At 37.7% G+C, this 16,009-nt stretch overlaps 1 protein-coding gene across 4 annotated transcripts in view; it reads left to right on the plus strand.

The window, feature by feature from the left end:
- The window catches only part of EPS15 (epidermal growth factor receptor pathway substrate 15), a 118,352-nt gene that overhangs the window by 57,169 nt on the left and 45,174 nt on the right, over positions 1-16,009 (plus strand). For all 4 annotated transcript variants that reach the window (XM_054720576.1, XM_054720577.1, XM_054720574.1 and 1 more), the window contains one exon: positions 7,212-7,284. In XM_054720576.1, the coding sequence (XP_054576551.1) occupies positions 7,212-7,284 (73 nt within the window). The remainder of the gene's footprint in view (positions 1-7,211; positions 7,285-16,009) is intronic.

Genomic DNA, 16,009 nt, shown 5'->3' on the forward strand with positions numbered 1-16,009 from the left:
AAACCATAGAATCTCAGTATAGGTTAGTTAGTTGAATAAGTCAGAGTATGTTATAAATATTAAAATATTTCCCATACTTAATTCTCACAAAGTTTATGGAAGACTAGAGGCCATATGTTAAATGTTGAAATAAGGCAAAAGAGCTTCTCAGTGATAGCTTATTTTGAAGACTATAGTAGAAAATTTTATAGACAAAAGGATTTTTAATTCTCACAGGGACATGAGGTTAGTGGGCTGATTTTTCATATTTTGAGTACCTGTTTTTGTTTTCAAGCAGCTCCTTTGAGAATCTGTTGAAGACTTGTAAACTGTGCCCAGGGGGAAAAAAAAGTGTATCTATGTATACCATTTTGTACTTATTTCAAGAGTTTCCAGACCTTTGAAAACTAGTCATGAAACCATTTTCAAGAACCCTTGCTCTAAAAGTAAAGTGGCTAAATGGAGAAGTTCTTGGAAGTGAAAATGCAAAACGTACAGAGAAATTGCTTCAGTCACTTAGAGTGGTGGTGGTGAATTATGCTGAGGCAGGAGTTAATATTGGTTGTCTTCAACCAGCTTCTTCCTTCCTGTCTCTGTCCTTTTAGCAAAAACATCAGGAAGTAAAAGCTACATCCTGTCAAGCTGGTTTGTTATCCTGGTCTTGGGCCAGTAAACAGGATAGGTGATAATAATAATTATTATTATTAGACATTGTGCTCTGCCTGCTTTATATAATTCTTTTATTTAATCATTGAAGTGTTGCTGAAGGGTAAGTAGTTTTATCTCAGTGTTCCAGTTGAGGAATGGGCAAGTCTTTTCTAAGAAGCCTCTCCTGATATCCACCTCAGCTAGGAGCACTCAATCTCCTTCTCTCAGAACATTTAACAATACTGGATTCTATTTATTTCCACAGGAGACTCTGAGCTCTGTGATAACACAGAATGTCTCTTATTCTATATAATAAAAGTGTAGTATGCAAATTGTCCCTTCGACCAGGAGTTGTCCGGGAGTTTGACCAGGGTGCGGGGCCAGCAGGGGGAAGGGAGGGAGGCCCCTAGAGAACTCTGCAGCCGCTAGAGAACCTACCAGTGTATGAATTTCATGTACTGGGCCTCTAGTTTGTAATAAAGCAATACGGTGTATTCCAGAGCATGGGCTTCCTAACCAGTTTGATTCCTGGCATGACTTAGACAAGTTACTTAGTTAATTTTTTGTGCTTCAGTTTCTTAGTTAATTATTTGTGCTTCAGTTGTATAAAGTAAAATGGAAATACGAATAATACCATGTAAAATGCCTAGTACAGTTCTTGGAACATGGTAAATTCTCAATACATGTTAGTAATCATCATCATCCCTAACACCCAGCTCAGCACTTAGACACAGCATTTACTGAATAAGTGCTCAGCAAACATTGGTTGGAGTAGCTGAATGAACACTCTTTCCCTAGTTGAAGAAAGACAGGAACTATATATCCAGGATCTATATTCCTAAATACTATCTATAGACCTCTACCTGAATTATGTTTGAGAGCTGATTTAAAAAATATATATTTAAGGCATACAGTTTGAAATTTTTTAATGTTTTTTGTTTAGTTCAGTTCAAGTACCCTTAGAAACTATTATCTCTGGAGAAAACATTGCTTATAATATTGAATCCGGAGCTCTTTTGTTTGTATAATCCAACCTAATCTGTTTCTGGCCCTGTAAAGATCTGTGGTACTGATACTAGAAGGTCTTAATCATGACTACCTCAAGAATGGTGTTACTGATTGAGTAATTGAAGCATGAGGTTGTAGTGTACATCCTATCTAATAAAAGAGTAATATGCAAATTAACCATTACTCCGCTACACCCACCAGCCACACCCACCAGTCACGCCCACCAGCCAATCAGGAGTAAATATGCAAATAAACCCAACCAAGATGGCTATGGCCACAAAGAGCAGGAGGGTGGCTTGGGTTTCCCTGACAATGGAGGAAGCCAAGCTTTCCACCTGCCCTTGCCAGCCTAGGCCTCCACTCAAGGCTACAAAGTTTCAATGATAGAAAATACATAAATCCAAACAGAAATGGCAGCAGCCACAGAGCTGGAAAGAGCAGGAGGCTAGGGTTGCCCCCGGCGATGGAGGAAGTCAAGCTTTCCGCACACCCTGGCCAGCCCAGGCCTCCGCTTAAGGCTACAAAGTTTCAATTATAGAAGATACATAAGTCCCAACAGAAATGGCTGCCGCCATGGAGCAAGCAGAAGGCTTGACTCCGCTCCAGGCTACAAAGTTTCAATTGTAGAAGATAAATATATCCCAGATACCAGGGCCTCCGCTTGGGTCACCAGGGGGCATGGCCAGCCTGTAAACCACCACAGGTCCCTCGCCCAGGCCACCCCACGCCCCAAGGGAACCCTCACATTGATCCAGGACACCCTTCAGGGCAAACCAGCCAGCCCCCACCCATGCACTAGGCCTCTACCCTATCTAATAAAAGAGTAATATGCAGATTGACCATCACTCCAATACACAAGATGGCTGCCCCCATGTGGTCAAAGATGGCTGCCTCCATGTGGACACAAGATGGCCACCACAAGATGGCCAGCAGGGGAGGGCAGGTAGGAGGGACCAGGCCTGCAAGGGAGGGCAGTTGGGGGCGATCAAGCCTGCAGGGGTGGGCAGTTAGGGGTGACCAAGCCGGCAGAGGAGGGAAGTTGGGGGTGACCAGGCCTGCAGGGAAGGGCAGTTGGGGGGACCAGGCCTGCAGGGGAGGGCAGTTAGGGGATGACCAGGCCTGCAGGGGAGGGCAGTTAGGGGCAAACAGGCTGGCAGGGGAGCAGTTAGCATCAATCAGGCTGGCAGGGGAGTGGTTAGGGGGTGATCAGGCTGGCAGGCAGAAGCGGTTAGGGGCAATCAGGAAGGCAGGCAGGTGAGCAGTTGGGAGCCAGCAGTCCTGGATTGTGAGAGGGATGTCCCAGATTGGAGAGGGTGCAGGCTGGGCTGAGGGACACTCCCCTCTCTCCCCCCCAGTGCATGAATTTCATGCACCGGGCCTCTAGTTTGGTGATAAGGAGGCAATTTAATTCAGTTTCACATAAAAGTCTGGGTGGGAGGGTGAGGCTATTGCATTTCTCCAGGCTGATTCAGTTTGGAGGGAAGGGCTCTATCCAGGGAAGATGGCATCTGTTGACGGAGTGGGAGAGGGACTTAGCACAGGTACCTGGTGGCTGTCCCTTTAAATCTTTCCTTGGAGTTGCACAACCCAGTCCTCACTTAACTTCAGTCCTCTCTGATCTGCCCCCCCCCTTCACCGGAGCCCAGGGTGAATGTGCTGGCCTTTTAAGAGGGCACCCGGGTTTCTAGCAGACTCCGGATTCTCCCTGGTGGACAGAATCCCCGCTGGTTTTCACAGCCAGATGTTATGCTTTGAAACCATTTAATGAGTTGCTAATAGTAGAGAGTCCTTGGATTATTTTGAATATTTAGACAAGATTATGGAGTAGAGATTTCAGTGATTACATATTCTACAATCGTGTCGCAGATTATTTTCTAAACTTTTTTGTAACTCATAATTCCTTTTAACAAATTTAAAAATTACTCCATTGGTGTTATTTAAAATTAGAAATAATTTTAGTATAAGTAAAAAGCAACCAAAGCATAGGCTCAAAGTCTACTTTTTTTCCTAATTACATGTCATTTTGTGCATTTTGCCTTGCAGATCTTAAGATGATAGAGATATTAGCGTCTGCATAAATGAAAAATAAAAAAATGAAAGTTTATGTGATCTGAAATGAGTCAGTAAACCTATTTCACAGCAGAGTCAGATTAGAATCCAGCTCTCAGTTTTAGCCCATTTTACTTGTTTCCATAGACCCTCTTGCATCACTGAAAACTACATAATCAGAGTAGCGTGCTTTTTTGTGTTCGGTTACTAGAGAGATTTATTGATAATTAAGCTATTTAAGGTTAAGTGTGCACTAAAGGATTTTTATAAATGAGTCTTAGGATTGAAAAATATATCTTCATGTGTTTCATAACTTTCTATTTTTTAACTGGTTTCTAGTTTTTATTGTTTTACAGTTGGAAAATGTGCTTATGTTTAGGAAAAAAGACATAAAACTGTATCTAGAAAGGACTTTGAAGGTAATTTAATACTGTTTCTCTTAAATGTTGGTATTATATAAAAATTAGTGCAGATGGCTCACTCCCTTCTCCCCATAAACAGAGACTGGGTGAATGGAAGTGAGCTGCATGAAGTCAAGGTCCTGAGCCTGACTGTCTTTGTGAATAGCTTTTGACTGCTTCATAGTAGGATTATGTGGTTATCAACTTTATACTTTTGAAAGCCTAGCTTGGGCTCTGCTTTTCTTGCTGGTTCAGATACTAGTTTCCACAGAATCAGAACAGGCAACCTTTGGAACACCATGGAGCTCTATCCCTGGCCTTTCTTTATGGCTTTGGTGTTCTTGGATTCCTTGGGTTGTACCAGTATCTTGGAGTGAATAGGGCCAGAGAGAGAGTCAAAGATAGAGGGTGTGTAGGATCATTACATTTCCCTTATCTGGAATTTACTAAGGTGAAGGTAATAGCTTTCCTGTCATGACATCCAAGATGAGTAATGCTCTAAGCCAATGGTCGCCAATCAGTACCACTGGTAGTCTGTGAGGTCCAGAAGGTTGGCGACTGCTGCTCTAAGCAAGATGCTCACATACCTTTATTTGGAATATATCTTATGTCTGTCTTATCCACATATGTTGAGCTTCTTAGGAAACTGCATGTAACATTTTTTGTGCAGAATCTTGAAAATAATTAAAATTTTAAATTACTCATATTAAACAGAATGCTTTGCATTGGTTATGCATCCATCATCTTTAAAGTTTTTTGTTTAATAGTGTATGTTATACTACTTGGTTTTTATGATAAAAAGGAATTATGAGACCAGGATTTTACTAGATAAAAGTAGATCAAAAGTTAAATTTGATTTCAGTACTAAGATAAATTAATGCCTAAAGATTCCCATATCTTATTTGGGAATGGTTTTCAAAATATGTTTGTAGATATTGCCCTTTTCCCCACCCCTCCCACACCCAGAATTCTGAAGAGAAATTTGTGTTTTCTAAGCTTCCTTTAGTTTACCCAAACATAGACTGTGTTTGCTTGTTAGAGCTGAGAGTCCTTTGTAATGTTTTTCTTTTTCACCAAGTAAGCTTCTTTCTTTTGCTCTCCCATTCATGTGTCTTGGCTGCTTTAAGTTGACTTACTGCCTTCTTGCAGCCCTATTTCATGCACATACACTTGAGCAGACACAGCCAATAAAGCAGTTAACAGCGGAGCAGAAAGGATTAAGTACAAACACACACAGGTGCCATCTTCCCTGGATAGAGCACTCCCCTCCAAACTGTGTGTGTAATGCTGATCTATGATACTGTGTAATGTTTTCTATTTTTATTATCTACTATGAGAAAGCAGGAGCTGAATTAATATTGTGCTTGTGTAGAATGCCTCTGAGGATATGGGATGGGGGAGGGGGCTAGTTTTTCATGTGACTTATCTCTGACATGCTGCAGCGGGACTGAAAACACTCTTCTGCTCATCATATACAGAGGAGAGAGAAAAATTCCAAGATTGAGCTTGCAGAATTTGTGGGGTATATTTAGATTTTTCTTCCTGTGTTTTTCTGTTTTTCAACTTTGTCTAATTTTATAAGGATTGGTAGTGGGGTATGACCTTTGCATAATAAGTAGGTTGAGGTAAGGGAGAAACGGATTGCCACAATGATTCGTATGATAAGGGACTGTTTAAAATCTCCGAGACATCGTGACCCACATTGCGACCCACCTGAGAAACGGTTAGTGAGCTCCTTGTCCATCTCAAGTGTTTAAAAGTAACAGTATACAAATAGCTTTATTCTTGTGCCTTTTTTCTGCCATACAAATCTTAAGAACATTATACCTACATATCCAGAACAGTTGAGTTTTGTCTACATTTAAAATCTCACCTCGAAAAGGTGAGAAATATAAATGTAGCATGCAGTTGTCCCTTAAGTATCTTCATCTTCTTTGGTGTAATTGTCTCATTTTTCCTTTATGCTACAGTTTAATGGAGCCTGCACTTATGTTTGGGTTATGTCTGGGATGAAACTGAAATACCATCATGAAGCTCTGAGGGGAAACTTGGCAGTACTAATCTAGAGGATTTCTTGAATGCCATCCTCCCTTCTTCATGTTGCCTTCTTTTACCTTCCCCCTACCCCACCCAAAAATGTATTACTGCAGAATCCTATTGCTTTTTCTCTCATTTTGTAGAAAAGAAAGTGAAGGGGGCCGTGTGTGTGTGTGTGTGTGTGTGTGTATGTGTGTGTGTGTGTGTGTGATTTCAGTACAAACAGCAGTTAAATTGATAACATCAAAAGAAATAGCTTTATTTTGTAATTCTGAACCTAAGATTGCTTAGGATTCATTCATTAAGAATCCAGCTCTGATAGATCATGTACAAATTAATTTTTTTTCTTATTTTTCTATCATGTACGAATTTAGATAACGATGTTTCAAAGTAAAAGGGGATCCTAGCTTGTTCGATCTGAAGAGTAGAAAGATAAATGCTACTGTGATTCTTTTTTCACTTAGTATACATTGTTTATATATTTGATCAGTTGGAAATTATCAGTGATCTAAAATAGCTTTTTTTTTTTTTTTTAGCAGATGTATTTTATAGAGCAAATGGCCCATGTATTGGCGATTCTTTCCATTTTCTCTATATTTCATTCTAAAATTGGTACACACTAGTGATTTAAGGGGACATTAACACTTCAGTAAATGTCCTTTTCCTTAATATTGTTGGCTGTTTCTATTAGCCATTTTCATTTGATTTAACAGTGGTGCTCAAGGGTTAAGCTTACAAAGCTGATGCAACCCCTCCTTTTCTTTACCAGCAATTTTCATTGGACAGCATTTCCATAGCAACAGTGAGATCAGTGAAACCTGAGTGTTTCATTGATTATTTTTCTCTTCCTTTTTTAATCTAGTCTCTTTTCACCACATTTTAGTGAGAAAGCGATTTTTTTTAACAAACAGAGCTTATATTTATTTGTTCCATAAATAATTAAAAGAGGGTAGAAAAATCTGCCCTTCATTTAAAAATTGAATGTTTCACTATGTATTTAAAAAGCGATTCAGGATTAGGAAGCTGGATAACCATACCGGCTGTAGCTGATGTTCTCAAATATTCTTGCATTGTTTGCTGGTCTTCTAGGGAAAAGAATAATGTGGAACAGGACCTTAAGGAGAAAGAAGATACTCTTAAACAGAGGACAAGCGAGGTTCAGGTATGTGAGCTATGAAATTCAGTATTCCATTTCTGATATAGGAGAATATATTTTAAGTGTATAGGGTCATTTACTATGTGATGGTTGTGGTGTTGGTGAATAGATCAAGTAATGCCTATTATATATGTGATATAAATAGTTGTCCTTTATAAAATGATTGTTTTTCTCTGAATTCTGGCCTGCAGAGATCACACTGCAATGAGAAAGCAGTATTTTTCAGCATAAATTTCTAGTTTTGAAAGGATTTTAAAGATTATATTTAAGTGCATATTATACTATTAAAGATAAGTTTTAATGACTTACGATATAAATATTATTACACCAATAAAATTAAACGAGTGAAATTGTCATCAACATCGTCATCATCTTGAAAACGCAAATTGCTTTTTCAAAGATGTGAGATTTTGTTAGCTAGGAGACCTAGTATTTTAAAGGAGTGTTTTGCATAATACTGGTAGGGTGGGAAATTACATGGAATAATTTAAAATAGTATTTTTATAAGTTGCTTAGTAGCCACAATATCTTAAACTGTCATAAAGAGATTTAATTCATTTTCAGTAAATGCTATGTTAAGTAATTTCATTTTACAAATAAAATAGAAAAGACAAACCTCAGTTTCTGATTGGGAAATGGCACAAAAAGGGGTATTTCAAACATTAAAAATACAGAAAATTGGGCAGTGTTGCAGTGAGAACAGTAAGCATTGCATGTGACCATGTTACTGGGGCATCATTTCCTGAATGCTGCACCAGTACATACAGGAGGTTGGGTGTGAAAACACTGGTAGCAGTTGCCAGTAACAGCTCATAGATAGGCATTTCTTAACATGTTACTTGAATGTTGGATTTCCCTGTTTATCTCAGTTTTAAATAGGTAAAAGCTCTAAATGGTTAGATTCATTGATTTGTTCTGATGTGGGACATTCACCAGAGATTTTTACCAGGTGGGCTCTGATAGGGTGGGGAGAATGATTTATGGAGGGATTGACGAAGAGGCCACAGAGACTTCTCTTATTTATTTATTTATTTATTTATTTATTTATTTATTTATTTATTTATTTTAGACGTGGGAGAGAGAAGGAGAGAGAGAGAGGGGAAAACATTGATTTTTGTTGTTCTATTTATTTATGCACTCATTGGTTGATTCTTGTCTGTGCCCTGACTGGGGATTGAACCTGCAACCTTGGTTTATTAAGACGATTCTCTAACCAACTGAGTTACCCGGCCAGGGCCCAGAGAGACTTCTTGTTGGAAGTTGATGTTCATATTGGAAGCCTACATTTATTATATGCACTGGGATTTTCCCAAACATGATGCAGAAGTCAAGAGATCATCACTAATGTTTTTTCTCTTTGGGGTAATGAGAATGAGGGGTTACCTCAATTACATTATTTTTGAGCTTATTAAGAAATGCAAAAGCGTCGTAGACTTCAACAGTTATTGCTAAAATAGTTTAAGGATATAAGATAAAACAATCTACAAAAGTGTTCTCAATCTGAAGAAATAGATATAGTTTCTGATATAATCTTGGACAGTTTCTAAAGTTAACCAGATAATGTTTCAAAGTACAAAGTTTTTTTATGATAGATAATATTTTATTTGTATCTGTCTACATGTTGGTTTTCCCTATTAGATCTTTTGAGGATGTGAATTGAAATAGCCAGTTTGAACTAAGATTTTGTTCCTTTTAGGCTAAATGGGCTACCCTCTATAATAAAAGCCTAATATGCTAATTGTCCAGTTGTCTGGTCGTCCAATCAATCAAGCGTAATATGCTAATGATATGCTAAGGCCGCTCAACCGCTCGCTATGATGTGCAGTGACCACCAGGGGGCAGACGCAAAATACTTGCTGCTGGGGTCTGGCCGATTGGGACTGAGCGGGACTGAGCGAAACAGGCCGGACATGCCCTGGAGCCCTTCCACGGTTCCTCCCCTGCTGGCCAACCTCCTGTGTCCCTCCCCAGCCCCGATTGTGCACCGGTGGGGTCCCTTCGCCTGGCCTGCGCCCTCTCTCAATCTGGGACCCCTTGGGGGATGCCAGAGAGCTGATTTTGGCTTGATCCCGCAGGCCAGGCTGAGGGACCCCACTGGTGCATGAATTCCTGAACCAGGTCTCTAGTCCTTGAATATTTGATTTCTTACCATTGTAGTTTTGTTGTCAGTCAAAATTTCTTCATGATTTGCTTATCCTTCATTACTTAGTGGTGACGGTAAGGTATATGTTAAATCTTAAGTTTTGTTAAATCCAGATGTATGATTAGCATAGGAAGTCTAAATTGTTGAATTTTTGCATTGGGTGCTATAAATAAAAGGCATCTTTGGAGCATGGCTGGAACAGACCAAGTTGTTTGTAATGGTCAAACATAAGTTCACTGAAAAAGAACGGTGGATTAAAACTTTGCATTAGTAGCCTAACCCATGTAGCTCAATGGTTAAGCATCTACCCATGAACCAAGAGGTCACTGGTTCCATTCCTGGTCAGGGCACATGCTTAGGTTGCAGGCTCCATCCCCAGTAGAGGGCATGCAGGAGACAGCTGATCAGTGATTCTCTCTCATCATTGATATTTCTATCTCTCTTGCCCTAACTTTGCATTAGTAGATTCATTACTTATTCTATTCCAATACAGGTATTATCCATGGTAATGAGACACTAGACTAAGATGACATGGATATTTGACATGTAGAAATAATTAAAACTTTTCATTTTAATGATCGTTTTCAATTTTCTGAAGCACAAGACAACTTATTAGAAGTGGTAATATGTAAAGTTCATTACCTATTGAATTAACTCTGATTTACCCATTGGTAATGAGGTACAGACTAGTGATAACATGGATAATTAAAATCTGTAAGTAATTACAACTCCTAGTTCTTATTTTTTAATTTCTCTGGCAAAAGGCAGTTTACTGGAGCTATTTATTTATCAGTAGCAGAATAAAAAAAGTGAACTCTGCTTCTTTATGACCCAACTTTTCTAATGAAGATGCTAATGAGAAATGCCAACATGAAGGCCTCAGGGGAGAAGTAGGGAATTTTTACCTATCAGTGAGTATCTGCCTAATCCAAAATCCAAACTTGACTTTTCTGAGTGTTCTTGCTTTTCTCCATATGTAGAGTCACAGATAATCATTATATGAGCTCATATCTTAAACCAAACTTTCAAAGCCTCTTTAATGTGTGACCAATGTGCCAAAAGACTATTTTTGTCTGTTTTGGATTTATACAGTCTTCCTAATTCAGTAAAATTAGAAAATCTACTATATAATTAAATATTTGTTTCCTATCTGTAATCCCATGAACTACATATTGAAAACTTTCAGTTCAAGATTTTTTTCTTGAAAACCAAGCCAACTTCAAATTTAATTTAATGAGATGACCACTCTTAACACATGTGAGGTACACTGTTAGTTTATCAAATTCTGTGGAGAAATTAGGCCCAAAGTGATCCAAGGGGGAAAAGCTATATAAAAGGTCATTGAATCTCAAATGTTTGGGCTTTTGTTGTTGTTGTTAAGAGGAGAGGTAGACCCACATTTTTTTTGGTTCTTCCTAGGTTTTTGATCCTAAGTAAATAACTTAACTACTCTATACGTGAGTTTTCTCTTCTGTAACATGGGATAATAAAAATACCAAACATTTAGAGTTGCTGTAAGAATAAAAGGAGATAATGCAGGTAAAGTGTCTCCCAGAATAATTGGCACCAGGTAGAAGTTAAGTAGATGTTCTGATTAGTAGTATTATTACGTATTGTACTGTCGTCTCCTTATTACCCTCCCTTCATTGTCAAGCTCCACATCGGACTATCTGCACTTAGAACTCACCAATTTGAAAATACCTTTATTTATTCCTTTATTTTTGCTATTGCTGTCACTTTAGCTGCCAACCTACTTTTTTCTATTTTTGTTGCTGTGTGTGGCCATTTTTCCCCCCTTTCTAGCCTTTCAGTAATCCTGTTTAGTCTGCTGTGCTTTAATTGTTCTGCTCAGGACCAGCAACAATTTTAAGGTCATATCCACTGGTTACTGCTTTCTTGGATTCACTCTCCTAGATATTCTCCTACCTCTCTGACCCTTTGCTTCTGTTGTCTTTGTCAGGAACTGACATACTTTTTCCTCCCCCACTTCCTTCTTTTTCTAATAGTATACCCCTTACCATCCATATACTGATGACTCCCAAGTATTTATCCAGCCCTCTGTTCTCCTGAGTACCAGAATCATCTCTCAACTTAGGCATTTTGGTGTTTATCATTTCAAGGTCACTATGTCTAAAATGAGTTCCATCTTGTTGGGGGGGAAAAGGCTTCAATTTTGAACTTTCCTATTTCTGCCAGTACTTTTCTTTCTCACTACTGCCACTCGTATCACCCAACATGTAAAAATTTAAGTGCTTACCCCATCCTCTTGCCTTTCTTCCTAAACTAACTTTATTTTTAATATTATTATTTTTAATCCTGAGCATATGTTCATTGATTATAGAGAGAAGGGAGGGAGAGAGAGGGACAGAGGGAGGGCGAGGGGAAGAGGGAGGAGGGAGGAAGGGAGGGAGGGAGAGAGAGAGAGAGACAGACAGACAGACATTGATCTGTTGCCTCTGGTATGCGCCCTGGCCAGGGATTGAAACCTAGGTATGTGCCCTTACTGGGAATCGAACCTGCAACCTTTTTTGGTGAATAGCACAATGCTCCAACCAACTGAGCTACCTGGTCAGGGGGGCAGCCGATCAATGTTTCTCTCTCACATTGATCTCTCTGTCTCTTTCTCCTTTCCTCTCTCTAAAATTAATTTTTTAAAAACATTGTTAAATGGATGTAATTTTAAGGAAGCTATTGGCAACAGAAATCGATAAACCTCAATTTTGTGCATGAAATTAAAAACAGGTCAAGACCCACTCAGAATCTACAGATAGGTTTGGTAGCACAGTACATCATGAAGAGTCAGACTTTTTCACAGTGTTCGTATTACCCTCATGCAAAAGAGGCTCTTAATTATTTATACTTTATCAGTAAAAGTTCAATAATTCATAGTAACTGTCCATGTTTTTTTTTTTTTAATTTTAATTCAGAAATTGACTTATTTTGGGTGGAAATAAAATTAGATACATGAGCTCAACATTCTTTTTCTAGTGATAACGCTCTTAGAACATGCTGGGAAGCATATGATTGGGAAATAAAGTCAAGCTGTTAGTGAGATTTTCTAACACCCACCCTAGTTTAATAGACTCCCTTTCTGTTCCTTGACTTAAACATCTTGCTATACAATTGGTACTTTTTTATATTAAGAATACTTCTGTAACGTTTGTTTTGAGAATTAGGCCAACATAATGAATGTATTTAATTATTTTTAGTTTTGGTTTAGTCTAGAATTTTTTAACCAGTTAAATATAAATAAGTGTATTATCCATAAATTATTGTCCTTTTTGTTGATTTTATACTCTGTATTTTATATGAAGCAAATGCAAACATATTCATGTTGATAATATTTCATAGGTTTAGTACTTAAGTTACTTTTTTCAGTTATACAACTGACTTAGGTTGAAAAATGAATAATTTTACTCTTTAATATAACTACGAGTTTTTATGTATTTTTTTAAATTTTATTTTCTGTACCCCTGTAGTACTTTATGGGGTGTGGAGGAATGGGGATGAGTTTATCATGTTCAGTAACTTATATAATTTATAGAAAACAAGACAGTTTCCTTGAAATTTCTTTTTAAATAAAGCCAAGATCCCAGCTCAAGGATCCCTTCATTCCTGGATGAGGAACCTTGGCTATGGCTAGCTTTGGTATTTTCTAAAACAAACCTTGGCACTGTATTTTAGTAGTCTTTTCACTTCATCCTTGCCATTCTCTAAGTGCTATTGTCCTTCCTTTTGCTGTAGAGCATGATCATGGAAAATAGAGCATAACTACTGACCAGTGTTACTTTTAGGAAAGGGAGTAGGATAGGAGGAATGATCAAGGGAACATGCAATTAACTGTACTGTTAAATTTTTTTTTGTACAGCAGGAGAATATTTACATACAATTTGTATAATAGAAAAAAAGAAAAATTATCTATGTGAGTGGTCATTTTAGATCATATAGGATTCTTCTCTTATAGACAAAATTTGTAGGAACCTTTAATTCAATTTGTAAAATTATTTTTGCTGAGGCAAGTTTTGCCCAGGCAAGTTTTTAGTGATGAATCTAGCTTAATTTCATTTAGAACGGGGCAGGGGAGGTGGGTTAGGGGGGAAAAGTAAAGGCATTATGAATTTCATTAATGTGTTTAGTTACATCATTTCACTTTTCTAAATTATCAGAATAGCAAAACAGCTAAGATAAAAGGGGCAGGAGACTTAAAAAATGAAGCCCAGTTTTATAAACACTATTTAATGTTTACGAATTGTGATAATATCATCTGAAAAATAAATCTTCAAAGCCCATCAGCTTGTCAGTGTCAACCTATTCTAAACCCCCGTGTCTTAAGTTCACCTTAAACACAAAGGTCTCTTTTAAGAGAGAATTCATTGATATTAATAGTGCAAGACAGGAGCCAAAATATAAACTACAAAAGAATGAAATAAATGTTACACGAAGAAAATGCAAGGTAAAAAATGTGTAACTTCTATAACTGTACAACACAATATGGAAACAACTCTCAGATACACTGGAAAAGGAATGATGAATAAGAAAGTAACTCTAAACAAAATTAATGAAGAAATGTTTTGGAAAAAAAGAAGAAGAAATAAAATAGGATCTAACTACAAAGGCATCGGCAAATGTCTTCTGTCACTCACTTGATGGGATGACATTTGATAGTGCTGAGATCATGCACTGATTCAGGAGAGGATTTTCCCGAAAGGTTATCTATCATAAGGGAAAGAGATAATTACCCTAGTTTAGTAGAAGATACTGTTTGCTAGGAGTACCTGCCACTGTCCTAGTCATAGGGGGAGGGAGATAATGCATTTGCTGCCTTTACTTAATCTCAAGATAAGCAAATCTGTACCAAAATAAAATAGCCAAGTATATCTGGATACTGATATTGCTGTGGAAATTATAATTTTTGACATTTTCGGATTATAAAAGTAATATGTAAAAAAAAAAAAAGTAATATATGTCCAGAGTAATCTTGTAAAATACAGTAATCTTGTAAAATATAGAAAAATAAATAAAAAGAAAAACTCCACAATTTCATTTTTGCTGTATTTTCTATGAATATACATAAATGGCTTTATATTTGTGTTCAGTCTTTGTGTTCAGCTTTTAAGAATTAGCATTATGTCCTAGACATTTTCTTAAATGATCCTTTCAAGTTAAATTTTATTAGATTTACAGTAAAAGTAGAGATCAAGTTATATCTAATTATAAATACTATATATCATTACATATGTGAAGTCCAATGTTTTTCTTTGGAGTTTAGGAGAGAATGGGAAATTAGACTAGAATATTTGAGAATGGAAATAGTTAACATTTTTCCTATTCCTGCCTTTGAACATTTTTTAAAATATATTTTTATTGATTTCAGAGAGGAAGGGAGAGGGAGAGAGAGAAACATCAATGATGAGAGAGAATCATTGATCAGCTGCCTCCTGCACGCCCCCCACTGGGGATCGAGCCTGAAACCCCTGCATGTGCCCTGACCAGGAATTGAACCAGTGACTTCCTGGTTCATAGGTCAACATTCAACCACTGAGCCACGCCAGCCGGGTTGAACATTTTTAATTAAAGGAAAAGAAAAATATTTTTTCCCAGTATTCCTAAAAACTGCTTTTTAGGCCAGCATATCTTTATGTACAAACTATATGATTTATATATTTTACTATATACCTGTAATATGTATAATAATACAATAAGGCATTCAGAATGAGTGGCATTTTAAAAAAATACTTAATTATAAGACTTTTTCAAACTATTGTAGTTACTCAAGCTACTGTGTTGAAGTGAAGCAGTTATTCTGCCTTCCTGAAGAGTAAGAATAGCCCATAATATAGGGTATAAAAGAAATATATAAACTTAAAAACACAAGAAAGGTATATGCCACAGTGACATGCTAAAGCAGTAAAGATTTTTTCCATATAATGGAAATTTTAAATGTCAGATCAGTCTTAGTCTACACACTATAAAAATCATGAATAGAAATTTTGAGTATTTTAATCTAACAAAGGGCATTTTATCAATAGATTAGTTTGAGGCTAGTATTAATATTTAGTCATAGGTTGAATAGAGAGTGCAACTTTTCACAGTATGTTAAAAGATCAAGTCCTTTCTTTCTGTCAACCTCAGGCACACTTCCTAGTAGTTTTTCCCAGGTACTAAAATCCTTATGGTAGTTATCAATCATTTCTTAATTATTCTTTGGAATGTGCTAGGCATTGCATTAAATTGTGGAAACTCAAAGAAAGATGAGGGGTTGGCTCTGTCCTTCAGCAATCTTACCTAATAATAGACAAACATGTAAATTGGCCGCCAGCCAATCAGGAGTGATATGCAAATTAACCCAACAAAGACGGTGGTTAATTTGCATACACAGGCGCTGAATGATCAGGGGTGGGCGGGATGCTTGTGTCGTCACCATGGCAACGACACAGGCGTTCCACCCCACCCCTGGTTTCTCAGGGCCTCTGGGCAGGGTAGGAAGGCGGAGCCAGAGCAGAAAGAGGCAGCTCCAGGACTGGGCCGGAGTGGAAAGGTGATGCTGGCAGCCAGGGAAAGGCAGGCCCATTCTAGCACGAATCTTTG

The sequence above is a fragment of the Eptesicus fuscus genome, chromosome 9 (genome assembly GCF_027574615.1).
Source record: "Eptesicus fuscus isolate TK198812 chromosome 9, DD_ASM_mEF_20220401, whole genome shotgun sequence".
NCBI lineage: Eukaryota > Metazoa > Chordata > Mammalia > Chiroptera > Vespertilionidae > Eptesicus > Eptesicus fuscus.